The following is a 24,114-nucleotide window of genomic DNA, read 5'->3' on the forward strand; positions in this document are numbered from 1 at the left end:
AGTATTTTGCTGAGACTGGTAACTGAACTGTGTACGGGAATATTCGGATAGTAAGACCTAAGGAGAAATTAAGCTGCATGGCAACCTTCTCTCTCGATATCCAAATATCAGATTTGTAGCTTTAAATACATCCTGAAATATAATAAAAAGTGCAAGAGTAGTTTAAATTTAAATACAGTGTTTATCTTATTAGTTAACAGATTGCTAAACAAGATGTAAAATACACATATGCATAAAAGCTTATACCATGATCTGCAGTGCCATGCTATGTGTAAGTGTCAAAGTTTGGCATTTCACTTGCAATTCATGCTATGTTTCTTTGGTTTTCACCCCTGCTATTAAGTGGAAGAGCACCTGCTTTAGCTTGTAGTCATGGGGCACTTTATCTCTTTAGAGGAAGCAAAAATTTGGTACTGGGGCTCTGTACTCTTGATGCAGATGCAGAAATCCCATTAATATTAGTAGGAAAGCTAAGGACACAGGGGAGAACATACCACATTTAGATTACTGTACAGTTCTGCAGTCTCTTACGTTTAGCCAATACTTCCAACAAAATAGCCCATCATAAAGCTCGGAATTGAATGTTGTCTTTTGTTTGTTACCAATAACGCCTATAATACCGGGCTTTCATAGCTGAGCAAGATTCATACTGTTACAGTCACGTTTATATCCACATTCAACTTCCTTTTATTAGAAGTATAATACTGCACTTTATATCACAAATGTATAAAAATATGGCAGATAGTGTCATAACAATACTTTTCTTTTAAATGAGTATATTTAAAAAACAGACGGTTATTTTCCATTTATATATATATATTTATATATAGAATAAAATACTCCTGATGCAATATATAAATGTTACTGTTAGTTTTTTATAGAAACTACTGTAGCTGTTGCACTGCTTCACAATGTTTCAAACAGCTCAAAATAACTTTACATTATAACATAAAAGATATGATTATAACAGTACGATATTAGGTCATCATAAATAAATATTACAAATCCTATCAAATATGGAAGTTTAAAAAACAAATTTAAGACATACAATTTACCTTTAAACCCTTAACAGGGATACACTTTTATCACATAAACCCCACTGTTTTAACTAGGCAGCAAAAAAATGTAGTAAGGGCATAGGTCTAGACATGAATGTTTTCACCCTTCTAAGTGCCAATACATACCAGAAGTCTCCCAGCTTTCAGACAGAAATGTGCACTAAGCTGGAATGTAAATGAGAGAAAATGGCATTTTTCTCCCTGACCGGCACACTCTGCCTGGCATCCAGTGACATTTCTGATGACTGGTAATTCATAATTCAACTTGTTTTACTGTATAATCCCTGACTCTCACTGTGGTGCCAAACAGCACAGTTCCACATGTACATATTGCACACCTTTATAAAGCTGAAAACGCAGTCTTACTATCACCAGAACCACCACCACTCCCCTACGCTGACCTTCACCTGAACTGGCCTATTTTCTGGAGTGCAATTACAAGGCTGTCTCTTTTAAATCATTCAGATTTGGCATTCGCGATCGGTTTGTTCGGTTATACGTGTGCCCGTTCTGTCCGCTCTTGGAAGGCAGCTGATCGGAGTAAGGAGGCCCATCACTCGCGTTCCTGTTCACCGGGGAGACGTGCCAGGTAGGTTCCAGCTGGCTTGGTATCTGCAGCGTCGGCCTGCTTTTCGGCTGAGGCTCTTGCCGCACGTTGCTGCTGCCGCTGCCGGAGCTTTGACTCATGGGGTGAATTCGCACTTCAGAAAAAGGAGCTTTGGCTGGCTGACTGGGTAAGGGCTGGAAGCGAGGCTCAGCAGGGACAGGATGATTTGAAGAGGAGAGGTGTAAGAGCTTTCGGAGAGATTTTAATGGCTGGCTCTGAAAGACATGGGGAAAAGCACTTGACCTTCTGCTCTCCATCTTATCAGACTTCCTGTAACAAAACTGTCGTATCCTAAACTGAACATCTTGAACTTCACAGGACTTCTTCACTTTTAACTTGTATTAATTTGGAGTATTTCATTCCAAGCTATGACTACACACCTGAGAAATTGCCTTCTCATTATGATTCAATCTATTAGCTACCTGAAAAGATGGAATCTTTTCTACATCAGAAAAAAAAAAATTGTTCTCATCCATTATTTTAACCTTGTTTCCTGTGAAAACGGAGGCACAGACAATTGCATTAGCTGTCCATCTGTCACGACTCCTGCTATTAGCTTTAGAACCTCCACCACATTTTATGAGGCACAGATATCAGAAATACAAAGTTCCTAAAAATTTTATGGACATCAGTTAGGGGTTAGAGAGTGTCTTGAGTAATCATCTGCACTGAAATAAGGGCTAACTCAGCAGTTAGATATTTTGTTTGCCAGCAGCTAGGTGATAAGCTGCTCTAGTCCCTCACAGCTTCTTTAACTGGTGAGCAGCTTGAAGGAAAATGGAGACATGGGGTTACTGAAATGGCTAGCAAGAGCCTGGGGAAGCCTGAGCACACAAAGTGATATGAAAACAGCCTCATTAAATTCCACAGCTCACAGAGCAACTTGCTTCTTCGAACACTGCAGCTGCAACGAACCCTCTTCTTCCGTTTTCAATGTTGTAACAGCAACAGAGCATGGCACTGAAGCTCCCTCCCAAACCCCGCGCCCCAAGCTGGTTTTAGAACTGGAGAAAATGAAGTTGCATTAGTCCAGTGCTATGCTCCAATAATGTAGTCTGCTTAAACCGCAGCCTGTGCCAGCTGAGGCGCAGCCGCACTGTAACGTGGTCACGATGCTCTGGTGACCCCATCAAGCATCGCACTGTGTCAAGCAGCAGCGCGCCCTCGGGATGCACCATTCCTTGCGGAGCTAACTTGAGGGCTTTGCTACAGCGCTGCATAGCTACCATAGACCTGCACTGAAACGTTGTTGCCTCTAATACAAAAACGTAACTAATATTTTGAAAGGCACCAAGACTGACACAGGGACATTTAGTCTCTCTTCTTTTCCTTGTCATTCATGTCTAGATTTTCACAGAATTATGCAGGACTGCAGGCATGTGATTTTTTTACATTCAATGAGCGGGGAATAGGAATGTTGGGAAATAATGTCAAATGCAATTCATCAGAGAAAAAACTGTCAAGATACCTCAGTGATGTTAAAATACAGGGAATTGATAATGCCACTTACATGAGGCTGGATTTCTGTCATCTTCTCAGGATGCCAATCCTTCTGCCTGCTGCTCTGGTGATTAGAAGAATGAATGGCTTTCTGTAATGCCAAGAGATCTTGACCATCACTGCTAGGCATCTGCAACAAAATGTTAAATACTGGCTTCCTAATATATTCTTAAGAATAACTGTAAATCATTTCCCCCAGTTAATTACAGAATGCAAGTGAAGCCCATTACTGCAGCGGAATTGCAATGACCTTTCAATATTTTTCCCCATAGTAAGAGCAAGTGGCTGTGGATATCATGCAGATTTGCTATACCCTTAGCCCTTAAAGCATTCGCATGCTGTTAGTGTCATTTGCTGTAAGAGAGAGCAGTTAAACAAGGCTTCGAAAAATAAAAAAAATTAAAAAATTGTTGAGCCTCATCTCCATTTAAAAAGCATTCCATACTGCAGTTAAGACCATGGATCAGTTCTATAAATTTGTTCCTGAGTGAAGCAGACCAAAATCTCTCTAAACTGATGTCTGGCTGATTTTGCCATCACAAAACCAAGAGCTTTTCCTTTCCCCATCTTTCTCCTCCTCCATAAATATCCCAAACTAAAGCAAAAATTAAGAAACTCCCCAACCTCCCCCGCCCCCAAACAAGCTGAAAATCCAACAAAATTTATGGCAGAAGGATAATTTAAAAGTTTTATCTCATTTCAAGAATTTTAAGCAAAAAAAAAGGACAATCAAAATTTAACCTATTTTTAATGCAAGCTATCTTTTCTCATGAAAAAACAGGACAAACAAAAATACAGCAAAGGCATGAGCTAAAATTTAGTTTTCAGATAATCTGTTGTTAATATTTGATTAATTACATTTATATATAAAGGAGCAGTTTGCATAAAAAAATGTATAGCTATAAAACTAAGCAAGTTAATTTTTTTCCTGATTGAAACAGAATGAGACGGTTTAACTTTAAACATACACAATTTTACAACTATTTTCCTCCTTTAGTCTTAGTCCCAGGGCTCATTCCTTCTGGAACTGTGTATGTTACATTTTCAGTATATCAAATGCTAAAAAAAATTTTTTTAGGCACAATCTATTTCAACAGAACTGCCAATTTTATTTAAATTTATCGAACTGGCCCAAGATACTTAACTGGCATGAAGAGAAAGTGATCCCATGAAAATAAAACACATGCTGCTGTAGTCAGTAAAACAAGTTTACTGGAGCATTTTACAGTGCTACTGTACTTAAAAATTAATACCATGGGTAGAGTGACTACAGGAAGCTTTTTCAAAGAAGAACTATGCTTTAAATTATTCTTTGAATTAAAAAGAGGAAAGAGGGATTTCTTGATGCTTGGATTCTCCCCGTTGGTTGAGTCTGTCTGCAATATAAGATACAAAAACTAAATGCATAGTATTTCAATTCAAGAGATCTGTCCTTACTATATTAATTCTTTTTCTTTTCTTTGAATTCTGACAATATATAGTATCAATCCTATAATTTGCTTTGGGAAAATATAATAGTGATTGAACGAAAAAAGCATATGGAACAAATTCAAGGAACTCAATGCATATAAAGCATGTAAAAAGAGATCAGTACACCTATTCTTATACCCACATTCATTAGGAATGCAGAGTGCGTTTCAAAGCCTTTTGGAAACAACTGGTAGGTCTTGTTGACTTTACTGAGCTTTGGATCAAATCCTGTAATTCTGGCAATCATTTGTTACTTATGATAACAACCTAAAGTGGTATGACATTTCTTATTTTTATATAAATAAAATATCAAAGATACGCTAACAATAATAGCAGTCGGTTTCAGAATGAGCACTTGATAGCTACCTCTAGAAGAAGTAAAAGTATTGTATTTTTAACTTGTAAAAAGAACTAGGGCTCCAGGATGAATTATTTCGGTTCTGACAAAAATATGCCTTCAACAACTTCATGTATAACTGCAAGGGCACTGGCTGTTTTATTTTAATTTCTGTAATACAACCAAAGACTATACTAATGGATGCACAAACAACAAACAGAACTATCAAGTATTAAAATTATGAATGGGACTATTTCTCCCCTGCTCAGGTACAAACAAGCACAGGACTTGCTGTGTCTAGAATTATTCTGCCTACCGAAAGAAAACTTAATAATATAATATAATGATTACATGACTAAAGAGAACGATGGGTGCGCTACCAAAAGTGAGGGTTTTCAAACAGCTTTCTCAGCTTCTAGATTCCATACAAGTTAATGAAAGAGAGTCACTAATTAGCATAGCTTGTTAGGAACCTTACGGTCAGAAGAATTTCCTGTTTGGAGTTCAGTAAATCAAAACGGAATCAAAGCATCACTAGGAGAAATGCTCACCTGCAACTTTTTTTTCCAAAGCAGATAATTTCTTCAGACCCAGGCTTGCAATATGTGCCAAAATCTGCAAAACTCAGGCTCCTCTGAAGACAGTACCTATTGACACTGTGCACAACCCTCATGGATATCAAATTGTTTGTGGCAGATGACAGAAAAAACTGTGACTCTAGCAATACTCAAAACCTTTTGCTACCTTACTAAAAGATCCAAACTAGATGAAAAGGAGAATGGGTAAGAACAGCTCTGCAAAACCAATATTGCAAAGAATTCCCGTAGCAGGCAGTAACAATTATTATCCCACGAGGAACTGCACCTGGAGAACTCTAGGGAGAATGATTAATGCGAACAATTCTGTAGCAGGAAGTGTCAGGAATTGGGATCAGTTCTGGCTATTAGAGATTTTGAGAATGACATTATTGAGAACATGTCTTCAATCCAATTTCAGACACCTTTTATGACTCTTAGGATGATCACCAGCAAAATGAGACTTGCCAAAGGGTATCAGAAGTAAACAGAAGCTAACGGATATGATATTATCACTCTCTTAACAAACTCTTAATTCTATGACATGCTTCTCAGCATTGTGACAGTTCTCCGGTCTAGCTTGTTATCTGCTGCAGAAAGTCTGTGTCAGAGTAAATAAGTGGAATTACATATTTATAGGACTTTAAGAATTATAAGCCTCAGAAAAAAACTTGGGTAGTCACAAGCTAGATTAGTAGTCACAAGCTATATGTTAGATTTTTTAAAATGAATTCATAGAAAACTTTATTCATGTAGTCGAAGAGTTAATATTACAGTGCTGTTAACAGCTTTTGCTATTGAAGTCAAACTCGGTGCTGAACTGAAGGTAATAATTTTTGTTTGTGCTGCAAGATCCTAATGAACATCCCAATGTTTGTTAGAGAGATGTCCTCAACTAACAGATAAAGAAGAACAAAGAACAGTTTCTGGACCAGACACTTGTACACACATCGGTGGGTACAATCTATCCCTAGATACTGTCCTGTTAAACAGCTGTAAGTAGAAATGAAAAGAGGTTTTTCAGTCTCTGGTTGGGTCCAAAAATCAAGTTGATGTCAGCAAGTTTCTAGCTGACATCAAGAGTTTTACCACTACCTTCTTCCGCTAATTTAGTCATCTTCCTGTGAGATACTAGCTCTAACTAGCCAAGATAATTTTCCCTTATGCAAAATCTCTCTCTCTCTCCCTCCCCCTCTATCCCTCTTCTTAAGAGTGAAAAGAAACAGGAGTAAGGATTATGTATAAATCTGTTCTGTCTTGTAAACAGTGATGTCTTTGGTAGCTATAGAACAAAGTACTAGTGATTTAGACGTTTTGGAAAGTGCCGGATTTTGAGATGCAACACAATCCAGTTTATATTTCCTTCACACAGTTTAATCTGGAAGTAGTTGATACACCATCTATCAGCTGGGCTTTTAAAGCATTCCTTGCCACCACGTCTGAACGGCTGGAATCAGAGTAGACTAGAGCAGTGCAAATTTAACACCTTTCTTTTTTTGGAAAATACATCACTGGAACCAATGGCCTTAGGTGTGCTATCCTTTCATGGACATTTTGATATCAAATAATCCAGAGTTATAATCTAGGTATTTTGTTCAGTTGTGTAATGCAAATGATCATACTTGAACTGGGTACAGGTATCAGGATGAACAAGTTCAGAAAGAGAGGTACATGCCACTGCTCTAAAACCTGCCCAGCAGGAAGGCAAGGTGCATTTTTTGAGTGCTAGTTAACACACACATGCACATGTTCCATACAGTTCAAAGAAATTAAAAAAGGAAAAAAAAAAAAAGCCTGATAATCACTCCTCTCCCCCAATTTCCAATTTTCATCAGATCAGACTTCCACCAATACCCAGAGTCATGCCACCTCACTATGTGACAGCAGATATTTTGATTTAGTTACTCCCCTTTGCCAGGAGTGAGTGTGATTTACTCTATTCTGAGAACCTTCAAAACTATAACTGCAGTTACACTTACAGAAATATTGCAACTTTATGTAAATGAAATTGTAAATATTTTACTGTTTCTAGGACAGTCATTCAAGAATGAGATGAGATGATGTTTAGGTTACTACAGTTCTTAGGGAGATTTTAATTATAAAAATTTGTGAAATTTTAATATACCACTGCTCTCCGATAGAAGAAAGTTCTTTCTCCCTCCCAAAAACTAGATGAAAATGTAAAAATGTATAAAAGACACCAAAGGCTTATACAGAATAACAAAAGCCACAATCCATTCCCCCAGTAAAACATAAAATGTTAAGAATAGTTAAGACGCATCATCCTTATTCCCGCCACAGGGTGCAACAAGAAGGCGGAGGCTGTTATCAAGACACTGCCATGAAAAAGACTGGAAAGAATTCTCATTTATAACAGTTTGATCTCCTCTTAATGAGTATCTGAAATTATTCAAGCTCTGAGGACACACAATAACACATTTGCTATTCTTGGAATGGTATCACCATATCCTGCAAAAGAATTTGCTGCAACGTCAGCTTAAAACTTGCATCAGAACTGGCTCTCAAAGGGTCTGAATGAAAACAAAGATGCATAGGACTAGTAGGTGAAGAAATATTTGAAAAGGCAGATAAATAAACCCTGAACAGAGAAAGACTTTGACTTTCATATAGTGAAGAGAGAAAATAAAAGAAAAATAGATACATGTGGGTATGATCACAAATAATACAAAGGTACTGTACTAATCTAGCATATTAAAATAGTATAATTCAAAACTGATAAACATATTTTCTTTTAGAAATACTGTATACTTACGGTTTGAGATTTCTTCTTTTTCTTTTTTATTGCCCTGAAAAAACCTTGCTTTTCTTTCTCCTTGAGCTGTTCTGAGTGACTGTTAAGGTTTTCAGGACTTTTCCTAAACATGAAATAAGGTATTGTAAGAGAGATTTTATTTTGATATTATGTAAATTCTGTGTAATAATGAGATCTTATGCCAAAGAATGCAAATTATTGATTAAAGCAAAAAGATTCTTGATGTTTTAGCATTCATTGGTTCAAGGGTTACTATGCAAATACTGGATAAATAGACTTATTAAATGGGATAGGAGGAACACAGCATTAGGATAAAACGTTTAGCTCAGACCAGTGGATAGTTATTTAGGGAAAAGGAAAGCATGCATGTTTTGTTTTTGGATTTTTTTTTAAGCCAAAATTTAATATTCAAACCAAAATATCACACACAAGGTGATTTGAAAATGAAAATCATATCTGAGAGAACATACAAATGGTGATGAGGTATAAAAGCACAGGTCCAGTTTATCCATTGCTTGCTGGAGAGCCGAGAGTTGCAAAGTTCACCAGAGAGAACCAATTTCAATCGAACTTCTTGACCTTTGCTGACATGGTTCCAAATTTATCACCAGGGAAGCTGGGGATCTACTGTTGTCCATTTCAACTTAAAAACTTCAGTTAGTTTGTTATGTGTGGGTGAGACAGTGCTGGCAAAAGAAGGTGACCCAAAAGTGGAACAGGTGACTTGCCTGAAGATTGAATTTCCACCTTTTAACTTGTCTACACAGCTGAATTGACTACAGCTGGTAAATAGCATGTTACTTTAAATATACACAGTAAACTACGTATGTAAAGTACTGATACGGGGTAAAAAGATGGTTTACATAGGACATTAGTGAGACATAACTGAATGAAGTTCTAGCGCCCTTTAAAATAGTCTGGAAATTAGAAATGATGCAGGAGTGTCACAGAAATAATTTCAGAGATAGAAAGAATGGCCTACATTAAAAGAGTCATAGATTTCAATCTCTTTAGTATGTTAAAAAACACAGCCAAACCAGCTCCAACATTTCATTTCCTTGATTGCAGCGCACAAGTACTTATCCATGAAGAAATTACAGAGTACTAGAAGGATCTTTAAAGTAAAGGGCAAAGCCATAACAAGACCAAGTAGGTGGACAATGAAGCCACAGAAGCCATATTAGAAATAAGTGATTTTAACAGTGAGAATCATTAACTGCCAGAACAAACTCCTCAGTGAAAGAAGTGGATTTCCGATCTTTGACATTTCACAATCAGGACCGCATGCTCTTCTGGGAGATACACATTAGTCAGGTATGCTGCTGGGCCTGGACTCCAGAGAATGGATGACATCTAATGGCAACTAACATACAGAAAATCATACTGGGTGATTTAATAGTCCTTTTTCAGTCTTAAGTTGTGTGAAAACAAAAATGAAATTGTTCCATTGTCTTGATGAAAAACCTAAAGGAAAGCCACAGTTCTAAGGGCTCTGGATGACAAACAGGAGCAGCTTTTCTTGGAGTAACTGTAATATAGCAACACTAAGCTGTCTGCCATAGTTATCTTTGGCTTCTAATTCTGGCTTTAAATGCTATGCTATCAGCTGGTGATTCAGCTGCTACTACGTGCCAAGCTGACATTTTTTTCCAAGCAAATGTGAAACACATAATAGGGGAAGGAACCACTGGCATCATTCTCCTTATTGATGAGAATCTTCACTCTGATAGGTGGTTTCATCAATTCCTCAATTCTACACAAAACCACCTGAAGCTTGAAATGCTACCTGGTTCTAAACAGAAATGCATGCAATGTTTAAATGCTGTAATAAAGTGCAATTGTTGAGTAAGAGAATGGGCTTCGAAGAAAGACTTATAGGCAGAGAGGATGGTGGAAATTTTCCTAATTAAGATTTTTGGAACTTACATCTAGATCCAGGAAACACATTCAGGTGCACAACAACATAGACTTAATGTGAAAATTACAACACTACAGGAAAAATCTCTAGTTTAATATAATTATTAGATTTACAACACATATTTTAAATATACTGGATTGCTAAGGATTCCTGTTTCTGTCACGTCCCTGTATTTGGTACCACTGCATAACAGCAGTAAGCCACGCTTATATTAGTCACTTAAAGCACCAAGGAGAAAGCCCGATAGTAAAGACTACTGACAGTTTTACAGATTCGGTGAACCCACGAGACTGACTTAACACAAACAAAACACCTACCAAATTATTTACTAAATGATTTTTACTTTATTTGTTAGAAAAGTTGGAGGAAAGCGTGCACCCCAAGTATCCTGCTTGTACTCTGAAAGTCATGTGAATGGGGCTGAGAATCTTCCGAGCCTTTCCCCAAAGGGGCTACTGTGCATCCACATCTGCATACATACCCCAAATCACAGCCCCAGTACAAACTACCAACCCAGCGACTATGTTGCCTGCTGAGGAACCAGTGTCAGATCATAAGGAAGTCCCTATGTGGTTACTCTTCATTGTCCTTTAAAATTTTTCAATATCTGGCTATAGCTTTTCTGTTCCAAAGTCTATTCCAAAATGGAGAATCTGAATTTTTAAAGGTGAACTTAATCTTCAGAATAGAGCTTGGGACAATTTTTGCCAGACTTTTAGACAGAGATTCACTCGTGTAAATTCTTTTCTTTTCTTTGGCTCAGTGAACCTGGACGAGAAAACTGCTCCCTACAGCAGATGAGCAGAGAGGAGAGAAGTGAAATTCTGCACCATCATTTCCTCCTTATGACTGTAGTGAGCAGACAGAGGTGAAAAATAAGGGGCTGAGAACTCTGCTCATTTTCAATTGCTGCTTACCCAAAAGCCAGTGGTTTTACACCGACTCGTTTATGTCATTAACTCCTATGACTCATATTGCAGTACAGTTGTCTGAAAAAGCATTGACCTTGAAAAGCAACTGCTTCAAAACACATGCTTATTATGTGAAGAGAGTGAACATATATAGCATTATAGCAGGAAGCTTCAACACCAGGATTTTGTACCGAGTAAAAATAGAGCAGAACATTTTGATCGATGAGATGAAACACTGGGATATTTTAGGCATCCCAAAAGATGATTTTCAGACAATGGACAGTACAGGAAAAAATTAGGTTTATCAGAAAAATCTGTATGGTATAGTCACTCAATATTAAACTCTTACAATATAACTACAAGTTATCTTGATATTTTGCATAAAGCTTCAGCTCTTGAAAGCAAACAATTACACCAGAATCAGTTATGCAGCGTCTCTTTTACTAGCAAGTAAGACTAGCCGTAGAAAAGAGCCCGCACTCAGAGAGCTCACCCTCAAGCAGAAACCAAAGGCTGTTCTTTGTTATTTTGTGTGCCTTTTGCACGCTTAGGACATATAACGGTAGATCACATTGGTTATTCTAGCTGAGACATTTTGAAAAAGCATAGGTATAAGCGGAAATTTTGTGATTATCACTAGAATTTATTGCCCCTGGGCAGGAAAGGTATCCAACTTCATGCAAATACAATGAGGTGTAGCAGCAAATGTGCATGGGGCAAGCAAGCTGATGTGCTTTAATATTAACTCAAAAGAATAAATATGAAGCATGCTGCATTCATGCTGCCATAGATAGATTCATATTGCAGACAGCTCTTTTGGGGAGGCAATTCCTCACGTTTTTTTTTCAGTTATTCTTCAGCAAGAATAATCTCTGCAGGCAGCCTGGCTTGGAAATCCTCTTTAACTCCCAGTATACTGCTCCCTTTACTGAACCACTCACAATTACACGAGTAAGGATTTTGGTCTAATGGAGGAGTTACTGAAATGTCTGAAGTTTTCTTTGGAAGATAAATGAACAAACACTAATTCTCCAAGTTAGCTTTTGGTTTTGCTTAAAGTAAAACCCTTGGCAGTGATAGAGTTACCATAAACGAAGGCAAGAAAATGTCAGAAACTAATGAAGCACCTCAAATAGATGGTTTACTTAAGGTAAGAATCAAAATCCCACAAGCTGAAGCCCATAGTAAAACTTCTTGGTCTAAAAGCCTGGCACTGAAAGCTTAAAAATCAGAGATCAAATCTGAAATTTTCTTGGCCTTGCAAATGTGGAAAAGGAGGATTTATTAACTGGAATAAACCCCAGATCTACTGTTATACACAGAATACCATCCAGAAGCCGCTAAAGCCACTAGACCACCTGAGGTTACGGCATCACTAAAAAAAGCATACATCTATATATGTATATATACACACATACATTTTACACCTCCCCCCCACCCCTGGTACCATTCAACATTAGTAACCATAAAAATTTGGAAGTGGTTGGTTTCGTAAACTTATAAAGCATATACTTCAGTAGGCTTATTTTTTAGACAGAATATTGATGACTACAAATTCTGGAAAGCTTCCTGGCAAAATAACATTAGATTGAATCATCTAATTTTTAGTGCAAAACAAAAAAACTGATGACTGGGGAAGGGTCAGGGAAGAGGCACTGGTTACTAGAAGGGACTGGCAGGGAGGCTCAGATGTTGCCAAACAGATGAATAAAGCAAACATATCGGATGACAATGCATTTGCAAGAGTCTTGTGCAGGAAATGTCAGAGGGAAAGCTATACCATTAGGAAGGTGGACGTCTTCAAGCTATGCAGAGCAGATTCCTAAAGCCTCAACCAGTGTAACACACACAGGTGATTTTTAAGCTTCCAAGTCACAAATCTGTAATTTCCTGATATTTTTTACAAATTCAAGAATTCTGTAAATGAACTGGAAAGTATTTACAACGCAGCAACAGTTGTACTGCAGACACAGCTGAACAAGCTTTAAACTAGCTTGCTCAGATATTGGTAACCTTCTAGTTTCAGGAACATTAAGTGTGACTACATCGTTACACTGATACAGCGATATTATAGCCAGCCATGTCATGTTTACAAAATACTGTATTATTTTGGGAGTCTTGAAAATTAATGGTAGATAGATAATTGTAAGCCTTTGACACTCCTAAGACTAGGATGTTCTTTTTTTGTTCTTTTTTTGAATTACAGTTTGTGAGTGTTTATATATAGTACATACATACAAAAATAATAATAAATATTATATATATTTCCCCTTTTTATTATTTTGCAGGAAGGTATGACACATGCTAGAGAAGATATGACAAGCTGTTTGTCATATAATAAATATTTAAATGAACATAAAAGGTCTAAACAACAAAGCTTTCCAGAAGCCCCCAGACATCTTGTAAGCAATCAATGCAAACACTTCCAATATGATGTGACATAAAGTACTGCATGTTGGAGTTTATTCCAAAGAAATATTTAGAACTATACCAACGGTAAAGATAACTCAGGCCAACATTTTGGCACAATGGCAGAACAAGGTTAAGCATCTTGCCTATACCTACTGATTTTGCCCAGCTCAGGACAAAGCTTGTAAAAGTTAAAGAGAATAAAACATTTACTCTTGTATCAAAAAGGAAAAATTGAGCAAGGAAATTAGACTCTGGCAAAGAAAAGATTTTCTGGAAGGATGAAAAATTTGCCTTTTTTCAAATCAAGTTGTCTAAAGTTCAGAAATGATCTAGTAATTTAAGAGTAAAACCTGATGACAAAAGTTGAGTTTATAACATCTTTATTTTTAAAGAGGGAGGACAGTAGGGACAGAGTGAAGAAATGCACGCAAAGACAAGGGAATATCTGTGACAATTCAGTCTAGCAAACATTCACAAAATCTTTGACAGAAGAAAGGCAACACAGAGCAATAGTATGAGAGAAGCAGTATTTTACAGTAGTGGCAAGTCCAGGTGGAATACATGTCACTCATAATTCAAGATGAATTGTCATGTACCAGTTACGTATGTCAGTCAAACATCAAATATTTACTTCATCATAAAATTGATGTAAGCAGAATCACATTCCATTAGAGCTTTCAACATTTTCATAAGCGTTTACACAACTTCTATACAGAAAATTAAGTAGAGGAACATAGACTCTACATCACTCAGGAATCTGATTAAGCTGCATTTATGGCACAGAACAATTTTGCAACAACATTAGACTATTGCCAGGACAACTTGCACAGAGTTAACATGTAGAGCTGGGCAGGAAACATTTCAGGAAAATAGGGAGTAGGAAAAGCAAAGAGAAAGAGAAACACATGCCAAAATAGCAGTAACTTGGTCTTGTGGGCACTGCCATTCCTCCCATTTCACAAGAAGAAATGCTTATTCTTCTGTGGGCTCTTCTCTCAAGGAGCTGTTCCACTTTGTGAAAATTTTTGAGTACATTAATTGAAGCAAGGACTTAAATCTAACTGTCTCAAAGTTAATGAAGGGCTTTATTCGCTAGGCCATATTCAGCACCTCTGTGGTCCTTTCACTATTTCAACAAGATAAAACAGCTTCAAGAGAATATATTGAGGGAAACAGAGAATGTGCTCCAGAATAATCTCTAACTTCTGGTTCTGGGCATTCACTTGTTAGATCTAAGATCTTGGTTCAAGCCTCTGGTTTAAATAACGAAGAACAAAGGCCCTGCACTCAAGTTCCTCACATTCCAAAAAATAATGCTGACCCCAGAATATTTGTTATTTTGAGTGTATCTCTGGTTTTGACTGGCAATTCCATCCTGGAGCTGAAGGATCTTCCCAATAAAAGGTAAGTGGATATCAGTCTGTTCCTTTGAAAAGTTTTGGTTTCGGTAATTTGACATTGTAAGCAAAAAAAATACTTAGTCAAAAAATTCCCAACCAGCTCTAATAACATATGCTATTATTTCAGTTCGGAGTTAAAATAACATTACATGTTTCTTTGCAGTGACCACATAATAAAAGGTAATATATTGCTGAACGATATATAAACCAAAACAAGATTCCAGTTAGTTTATGTTATGTGCAAGATAGAAAGATTCAGATATGAAGGACAACAAAATATGTAAAAGGGTTCAACAGTAGGAATAAATACCTTCTTTAGCCACATAAGTCACAACATAAGTACCACCTTTTTACATAAATGACCGGATTCTTCAGCTAACTTCCACAAAATGGATGTAGGTGGAGCTACTGAAGGACAGGAAGCAGACTCTAGTGAATCAGAGCAGGTGACAAGGGTTCTAGAGTAAACATCTTCTATTACTGACACAGGTATAAAACCTGAACACAAGCTGAAATACCAGTTGTTTCCCTTTCCCACCCCCTCCACCCCTTTTTTTTTTAAGCAGATTATTCACAGGTTGTTCACGTGAAAACACATCAAGTCAACCACTGAAACAGTTCTTAAGATAGCATGATTTTATCGCACTTTCAGAGAGCAGTGTTTCAGATAGTGGTACGAAGCATAGTTGAACCATGCGAATGCATACAGTCCATTCCTGCCACCAATCCTTTGAAGCTCCATTTGCTTATTTTTATTCACTGTACTTTATTGTGATTGAACAAAGCAGAAGATTAGGAGTATTTTAGAGCTGAACAGCTCTTAGAGCAACAAAATATTTCCCTTTAAGTCCTGCAAAGCTACACATATGCTGCCATTTATTAGCATAATTATAGTTAAATGTTCTAGGTTATATAATGGAGCCACGTGATGCTTTTAATCTTTTAAAATTAATATGCACCATTAAGATGTTGCTTAGTCCATTTTCCCATAGAATGTACTCATTTTCTTCTGTGGTGTATAAGCAAAAAGAGCAGCAGTCCCCATTGTAGGGTGAATATTATATTCTTCATTAATACAGTCCTATTTTATATATGGAAACATGCATTTTGATATTTTTTCCGTTTGTCTGACAATTCATGCTTCTGGAATCCACAAATGAAGCTACGGCCTTGCTATCCGTACTATATGCACACAAGCACTTTGTATTATCTTTAACTGAAGATTAATAGTGGAAAAAAATCAGGAAAGACTAGACAAAAGTATATAATCTTTAATGCATTCAGTGTGATGGTGTAATGAAGTATTTCTTGTTGCTCAAAAGGGGACCGCAAACATGCAATGCTATGTCAGTATAGTCACAGGAAGCAACTAAGCACATATAGACAACTGCAAATTTTAAAAAAAAAAAGTGGGTTTTTTTTCCCCTCCTGTTAAAAATCCGTTTTTTTCCTGCCATTCTCTACACATCTCTGTAAATAACAACTCACCAGGTGTCAAAGGTGGTTTGTCTCTTTGAGTGGTTTGCCACCGTGCTGCTGTCTGCTGGTAACACAGAGGCTCTGTTTGATACACTGTTTTCTATGTACGTACTCTCTGGACGTGGAGATGGAACTGAACAGAGAAATAGCAAACAATGTACACTGAGCTCTGCTAAAAATCACATCTTTCAGTTGTGTGCTTCCACTCTACCTCTTTTACAGAAACAAGACAGTGAAGACACAGTTGTACTTTATGTATAACTGAAAAAAGCATACTTTTTTTACAGTTTGGAAAGCTGGTGTTTTGTGATACTTGCAAGGTAATGTTAGTTGTAAAATGAGACCATCATCAGAACTTGGGTAAGTTGTTATTAGATTTGAGAACATATCTATCTGTAGGGAGCCACAAGTGCGACTGATATTTAAAAAAAGGAAATAGAATAAAAGGTTGGAATACTGTTATTAAAGACACAAAATACTACAGTTCACAGTTTCTCTTCACTTAGACCTTAAAAAAAATAGTACCCATCCTGAAAAAAATTTCTTTGGATTTTAATATAACTAAGAGTAAGAGATCACTCACTAAAAATGAAAAGATCAAAATCAGATATTATATATTTTTCAAACAGACATACTGTAGTTTTGAAAATAGGTTATACATACCTAGAACATAGATTTATTAGAATTATGAATATCACCAGAAATACCTGCACTGGATTAAAAATTGATCTGACACTAGTTGGAGTATTACTGCAGCATCACACTATACTATTTATCAAAATCGAATCTGTAAATTTTTGTTCAAGCTGTAGTACAAAAGTACATGCTAATAACCTTTGTATTAAGTCAGTACTGAAGAATTGCATAAATATGAATTCACTTTTTTCATAGTAAGTTTTTCTTTCAATAGTTCTTGCATATACTATTATCTATGTATTATTTAAATATAGTATCATTTTTCCAATGCAATAATTAAGTCTGTGAACTAAAACATATTTGTTTCATAGATGTAATTAAAGAGGAAGAAACTTCTAGTTTATAATAAGGAATTGAATGCAACCCCAGACCTACAGTTTCCTTGAAACATGACTTATGGAAAGTCATTCTTCCTTGGAACTTCTGTTTCACTATGTATAAAAAAGAAGGACAATCCATGTCCAACTTTAGGAGTGTTTTAAGGATTAATACAAGCAATTCAGGATTGAGGATTCTTAAGGATTCTCTGTTGCATGTGCTACAAAACATTACACTCAAAAACATTGCTCAAAACAGTACAAGCTTTAATATTGTTCATAGGTTTTAATATTGCAATGGGATACTTGCAAGGATTAGCAGATTTAAACATGTCTAAATCAGGTCATCAGCCAACTGATCAACCTGAGAGGATCAGAGGGAGATTTGTGACTCTACTTAAGGTTACTAGGTGACTCATAATCGAATTTTAGCTGATTGGGACTTCTTAAGGTTCAGGGGAGCCCCACAAGCCTCCTAACACTTGCAGGACAGTAATTAGCTTCGTATCATCCTTGTCTTTTTCAAAAGGATTACCCAGGTTTAGCCGTGAGGCAGCTGCTCAGAAATCACCATCTTTTGTGTACCATAATAGAACAATATCTGTCTGTGTGTGTGTATTTATATATATACACACATGCGTGCACAAATATACATACATATGTATGCACATACACAATCCTGTGTTATTATTTATTCTGAACTGGGATTATGTAAGGGTGCTTTTGCTTGTACGAAACCCTGATCTTTAGTAAGTCTGAACAGAAGAAATGAATATAGGTTTCGAGCAATGACAGTTCCATGCACCACAGTATCTGAAATAGATCCGTAAGTATGTCAATTTGTTACAAATACAAAGGTGTTTAGATATAATGTTAACAAGAATTTAAAATACAAATTAAAAACATTAATGAACTGTTTGCTCTGGTAATACTAATTTATTTTGTTCAACTCCCCGATAAATTATCTTCTGCTTTACAAAGTACTGCACTGGATATACTTTTCAAAGTGAGTTATCATTTGCAAATAGATAATATGATACTAACAGAGTTACTGCATAAAACCTAGCAGGTCAACCCAGTCTCTGAAAGTGGGGTAACAATTCTTTTTCCAATAAACTTTTTTAGTTGTTCATGTTAGTTCTCTGTATCCATTTCCACTACTTAATTTATATTCCATGTTAAAATTCTTGTTTAATTTTGAAAGATCCATCATAAAATTACCTCTGTAAAAGCTGCCAACTCTTCTCGGAACAGGGTCATTATACAGAATTCTATTTTCCTTAGTAGACGCTCCATCTTCTGTGTGTGGATCATGATACGCTCCACCCTAAACAAAAGAACAATCAAGTATTTAAAATTAAAGACTATAAACTGATTTTCAGTTTTTAACCAACATATATAAGCAAGAATCCCCGAACTTAACACAATTTTCCTTTCATGTTATTAATAACTGCCAATATCAAATCACAGACTATGTAATCAATAATTATTTGCTGTTGCTGTTTGCTTGCTTTTTCCAAAATGGCATTAACAAAATTTTGCCTCTTAGTTGTAATTTTAAAGACTTTAGCATGATTCAGACCCTCAGATTTTTGCCGTGAATGAAATGCAGTTGTAACATCTCTGGAGGAGTATTTTACTGGAGGCCTTGTTAAATTAATTTCTGATGGAATCTGGTCACTCTGCTACTGGCAATTTTTAAAAGCAAACAGGAAATGCATATAATTTGTGATAATTGCAACACGAAAGCACTATCTCTTATCAGCTGTTATACAGTAGTACCTAGAGGTACCAACAGTCACAAAATCTGCGATACGCAAAATAAGAGGTAGTCCCTGAATTAAGAAATCTGTAAGCTAAATAGTTAAGTCATACAGGATAGCAAAAAGAGTATCATTACCTCTAATTTACTCTATTTTCCTGAATACAGTACTTCGTGGAAGGTATTTCAAGCAAAAGCTTAAGTATGCCCTTAGAAACATCCATATGTATGTAATTTGCCACCAAATATGACTTTACTCCACTCTTAAATGAACCAGATGCTGCAATTTTTCCCACAGTACAGACCGACTGGATAAAATTCAATGCCCTCTACAAGACCCCACAGAAAACTGTACTGAAACCCATATATGAATTTAAACCTAGAATGTCCAAGAAGGACAAAAGTTAAAAAATCAAAACCACAAAAAACCCAACCAGAATTAAAAATTGGGATTTCAATTCACTATATGAGTGATTTGCAAAATATATTTTGCCTTTTATTAATGAAGATCTGGCCTCACTGTCACAGATAAAACAACACTTGAAACTGTGCCAAGACGAGAAATGGAGCTAAAACGATACTTTAAATCACAGTTTGATTCTTCTAAAATTTACCAGAGGCTGAAGCATTTGATTATATTACTACTTGTGTAAGATACCTCTTCTTTGTCAGCAGTTAAGTTACAAATACGAGATAGTAATAGCAACTTGTACTTGATTTTCTTCTGCTTGCCCCCTTTTGTGTATGTTTAATTTAAAATAAAAAAGAACCCTTTAAACAGAAATGTTGTACTGAGACTTGAAAAGCCCCAAAACTAACACTGAATGCGAGTCTTTTTTTCTTTTTTTTTTAAAGTAAGATTTAAAGCCTGGCAAACAAAGAATGTCTTTCTTTAAAAAGACTTGGTAGAGCTAAAGAGAAAACCAATGAGAAACTAGAAACATGGAAGTGAGGAAACTTCACAAAATATGAGTGGAGAGAGAGAACCAGTAGAACTGAATGGGAAAAAAAAAAATAGGAAAACAATAACCTTTGAGAACACTTATGTTATTCCTGATTTTTTTAGTTCAGCAATCCTGAGGGAAGTTAAATTTTCTGATTTCTAATGCAGAATGTAGAAGGGAAAAAAAAAAAAGCATAGGAAGGAGCCAAAGAATGACTTCTTTGTGAAAACGCCTTTACGAGGCATAAGATTGACAATTTAATTCTGATTTGTTATTGAAAGTAGTATAAACAAACAAAACCAGCTTTGTGAATTTACAGACTTGCCATCCATTTCAGATTTGAAATAGAGCATTGGAGTATTTTTCCTTTCAGATTTCTGATGGTTGAAATACAGATTTAAAAGCATTAATTGAAGGCTTAAGTTTACAACCACTGACCATAAGAGGTAAAGGCAAGTTCTTTACAAATGATTAAGCATTCCAAAGCAAACCAAAATGAACAAAACCATAAGCATTAAGATACACATCAATTTTTCTAATTAAAATAAAAATGTCAACCAATTGTCAAAAGACAAAGAATGATCTAATAAAAACAATCTGCCTCCACATAATATGAAATAAAATTAAAATTACTTATCAAATTAATATCTGCTACATAATGCGGAAAAAGATCCTAATCCTCTGAAGAATACAAGATAGCACGACCTTTTATTATGAAAAACTCAAATGTTGGTGTTATTGCCCTTCTACAGTAACATCCTGAAGAATAAGTAACATTTAACTTAACTGAAATGAGAGAGAGAGAGAGAAATGACTACACAAAGGAAAAAAAAATGTTTTGAAATGGAGCTCCTGTAATCCCTTCTAAGTAGCTTTTTTTTTTTTATAATTACTTCGTATTTCTCCTATTTTGATGAGATCTTTTCTCATGTGTGAATACACACAATCCTGAATGGAGGAGATGTGGTAAGTACGAAGAAATGTATTATGCCTTTTTTTCCCTACTGGACTGAAGAGGCAACCACTACCTGAAAAGTCTTTTTATGGTACTTGTAGACCACTATCAAGACAGCTACACATATTTCTTACATAAACTAAGTAGGCAAAGTTTTTTAGTCTCTCACAGTAAAGCATGATTTTTAGACCTTATATTTGCAGCTCTTTGACTTCCTTCAATTTGTCAACAAATCTGAACTTTATCACAGATGTACGTACAGAGAAACACTCATTTTTGTACTTCTCTCTGCACCATTTTGCTCCAATTTGGATCAATGGTATAGCAATTTAAAGATTTGGGGACAAATGCAGTCATCTTTAAACATCTGATGTGTAAAACATCAGATAATTCAGAAGTGTTGTGTAAAGAATGTAAATCAACACCAGAACTAGCCTTCCTCTACTCATTAAATAATGCTCACAGTAAATCACAACAAGGTATCTAGTGACAGTAATCACTGTAGGGAGTCAATTTACCAGTGGTTTCTCCAACATAAAATCTCGAGACTACCCCAGCTATTTAGCAAGTTTTGATATTCCTCTAGTAAATTATGGCATTTCAGCAATAATGTCCTGCTATAAGCAAGTGAAAAGCTCACTTCAAAAATTAACATTAGCATTTGTAACAGAAAGATGTACAAGAAAAGCTAAAATACAAATGAGCAGGTTAATTAAGCAAAACAATATGATAAAAATGACATCAGACAATGTAACCAAAGACTAGGAACTACTAAAGAAATTTTAACTCCAGAGACAAATTCTTCTGTTCTTGCATTTCAGAACTTTAAGAGAATGATATTCTTAGTCCATTTTTAAAAATTATCTTTTAATTAGACTCTCATTTTGCACTTGAAATATTTAGCCCTTCTGAAAAAAACCCCAACACCCCTTGCCTTACAACAAGACAAATAAATAAATAATTCCGCAAAAAAAAACAAACAGAAGAGAGAAAGCAGGACACAGTCCCCACACGAAACAGAGGAAAGTAAGCCTTCCATAATAGGCAATATTTCAAACTAACCCTATTAGTATCTTCCGTACAGTCTTCTCGTGACGAGCCAACAGATCTTGTGAGTGACTTATGCTGCACCTGTGGAGATAACAGTTGCAGGCTGTTTGCTCTGGCTGCCATCCCTTGCCCTATGCTTAAGCCACCCTCTGAGCCCTTTGACCTCACTCTGTCCCGGCTCACATACATAGAGTGTCTATGAGGGCGCTGCTGTGAAGAAAAAGGGCTGGTATAACCTAGACCATAGGAAAAAGATTCATGTGGAGCAGACAAAGAGTGGGAATGGCTTCCATCCATGTGATCTGGCAGTTTTAACTCCTCCATTGTTTTGGAGTGTCTTGTTGATGGTCTTCGGGTATCCAGGGTACCCTCGCTGCGGTTATTCCTCCCGGACGGACTGAGCAAAGTTCTGTTATCACCGTGTCGCGGAGCAGTTGGACTGGTAGGAGAGTTCAAGTCCATACAACTGGATGGAAAATACCTACTGCTGTTTGGTTCTGCAGCTTGGGCCCTGGCCTCAGAAAGGTTGCCCACGGATTTCGAGTCTGTCAGAACCCCATGGCTCTTTGACTTTGTCCGATATGAAGGACTCTTAGAAGACTGTGGGATAGTATCAATATAGCTGTGGCGACTGTGCTTATCGCCGGGTTGCAGTGTCCCGGTTTTGCTCTGAGAAGTTTCCATAAATGAGTGCCGGTTCTGCTGAGATCTGGTGTTAGACTTCAGGTACTTTGTGCCTGGACCATCAGAACTTTTTGGGTCCACGTTAAAATCAAATTCTGTTTTTGCCTTTGTTTCCTTTGGGCTGAGAAGATGTGGCATGTTATTATTGGCTAGATCCTTGTTGCCAGATCCAGGTGTGTTGCTTGATTTTTTTGTATGCATTGGACTATGTGCAGCTCCAGGAAGGTTTCCATTCAAAAAGCTTTCATTTGCTGGAAGACCCTCTTCTCTTGGCCCGCCAACCCCTAGTGTCTGTATATCCTTGCTGTTTGATCTGTGGTGTGACTGCAAAGCAGAACTTTTGCTGGCTGGATTTCTACATTAAAATGCATAAAGAAGCATTAATATACCACATTACATATTCATGTATTAATAACTTCAACAAAAGTACACTCATTTCAGAAGGGAGTTGCCATTTAAAAACACAAAATTTAACTGCAGTAAGATCAAATACTGCCAACTAGGTATCAGAAGCTCCACTAAAATAACTGATTTGCGAGTATTAGTACATTATTGTTTCTTTCTGGTTATATCCAAACTCAGCGTTGGTTAATGGATTTTGCTGACAAAAAAAAAATGAAGATATAAAATCCAATCACAGAAATTCCAACATATATTTACACATTTACGCATGTGTGCGAGTAACATATGTGCACATCAATAATGTAAGCACTACATTATGAAAATTAACTGTATATCCATTGAAAAAAAATCTTAAATACACTTGGCATATCAAAGTGAAGGTAGAACAACAAAGTATGTCAGCACTGTCAAAAAAACCTGATACAATCAATGCTCCAGGCCATCTAATGTATGTCTGATTTGGAGGGGGAGGGGAAGGGAGCAGAGGGGGAAAAGAGGATATTGTGCTGGTGAAGACATCCAGATGGAGTGAGCCTGAGCTCAGTGCAGCAGAGCGAGCCCTGTAACACCAAATCCAAAACCAGGTCTACCACAGGAACCCCAACTTCTGTGGAACTTGGCACTATCCCAGTTCTTGGCACACTAACTCATCTGCAAAGCTGCACCCGAAATGCTCTGCAACTAGACTGACTTGGTGCAGAGCTACTTGGTGATGTCCTTAACCTCTACTCTACTTTCCAGCTCTCCTGGTTTTGGGATTACGTGACTGAGATATGAGTTGGTTCTACAAACACTCAGCCTGAATTTATTTGAGCAGGTTTATTACCTCAGGTTTTCTGGCATAAAACCAGTTCTGCTTCTGGA

General features: G+C 36.6%; 1 protein-coding gene across 1 annotated transcript in view; it reads right to left on the reverse strand.

Moving 5' to 3' along the window:
- Positions 1 to 1,493: 1,493 nt before the first annotated feature.
- Positions 1,494 to 24,114, reverse strand: part of CDKL5 (cyclin-dependent kinase-like 5) — a gene marked incomplete at its 5' end in the record, with an annotated part of 49,932 nt that continues 27,311 nt past the window's right edge. Inside the window, 7 exons of the mRNA XM_009586197.1 lie at positions 1,494 to 1,880; positions 3,176 to 3,295; positions 4,419 to 4,541; positions 8,321 to 8,423; positions 16,450 to 16,573; positions 18,675 to 18,780; positions 22,177 to 23,203. Of these exons, the coding sequence (XP_009584492.1) occupies positions 1,494 to 1,880; positions 3,176 to 3,295; positions 4,419 to 4,541; positions 8,321 to 8,423; positions 16,450 to 16,573; positions 18,675 to 18,780; positions 22,177 to 23,203 (1,990 nt within the window). The remainder of the gene's footprint in view (positions 1,881 to 3,175; positions 3,296 to 4,418; positions 4,542 to 8,320; positions 8,424 to 16,449; positions 16,574 to 18,674; positions 18,781 to 22,176; positions 23,204 to 24,114) is intronic.

Source organism: Fulmarus glacialis, unplaced genomic scaffold, assembly GCF_000690835.1.
Source record: "Fulmarus glacialis isolate BGI_N327 unplaced genomic scaffold, ASM69083v1 scaffold32219, whole genome shotgun sequence".
NCBI classification, from domain to species: domain Eukaryota; kingdom Metazoa; phylum Chordata; class Aves; order Procellariiformes; family Procellariidae; genus Fulmarus; species Fulmarus glacialis.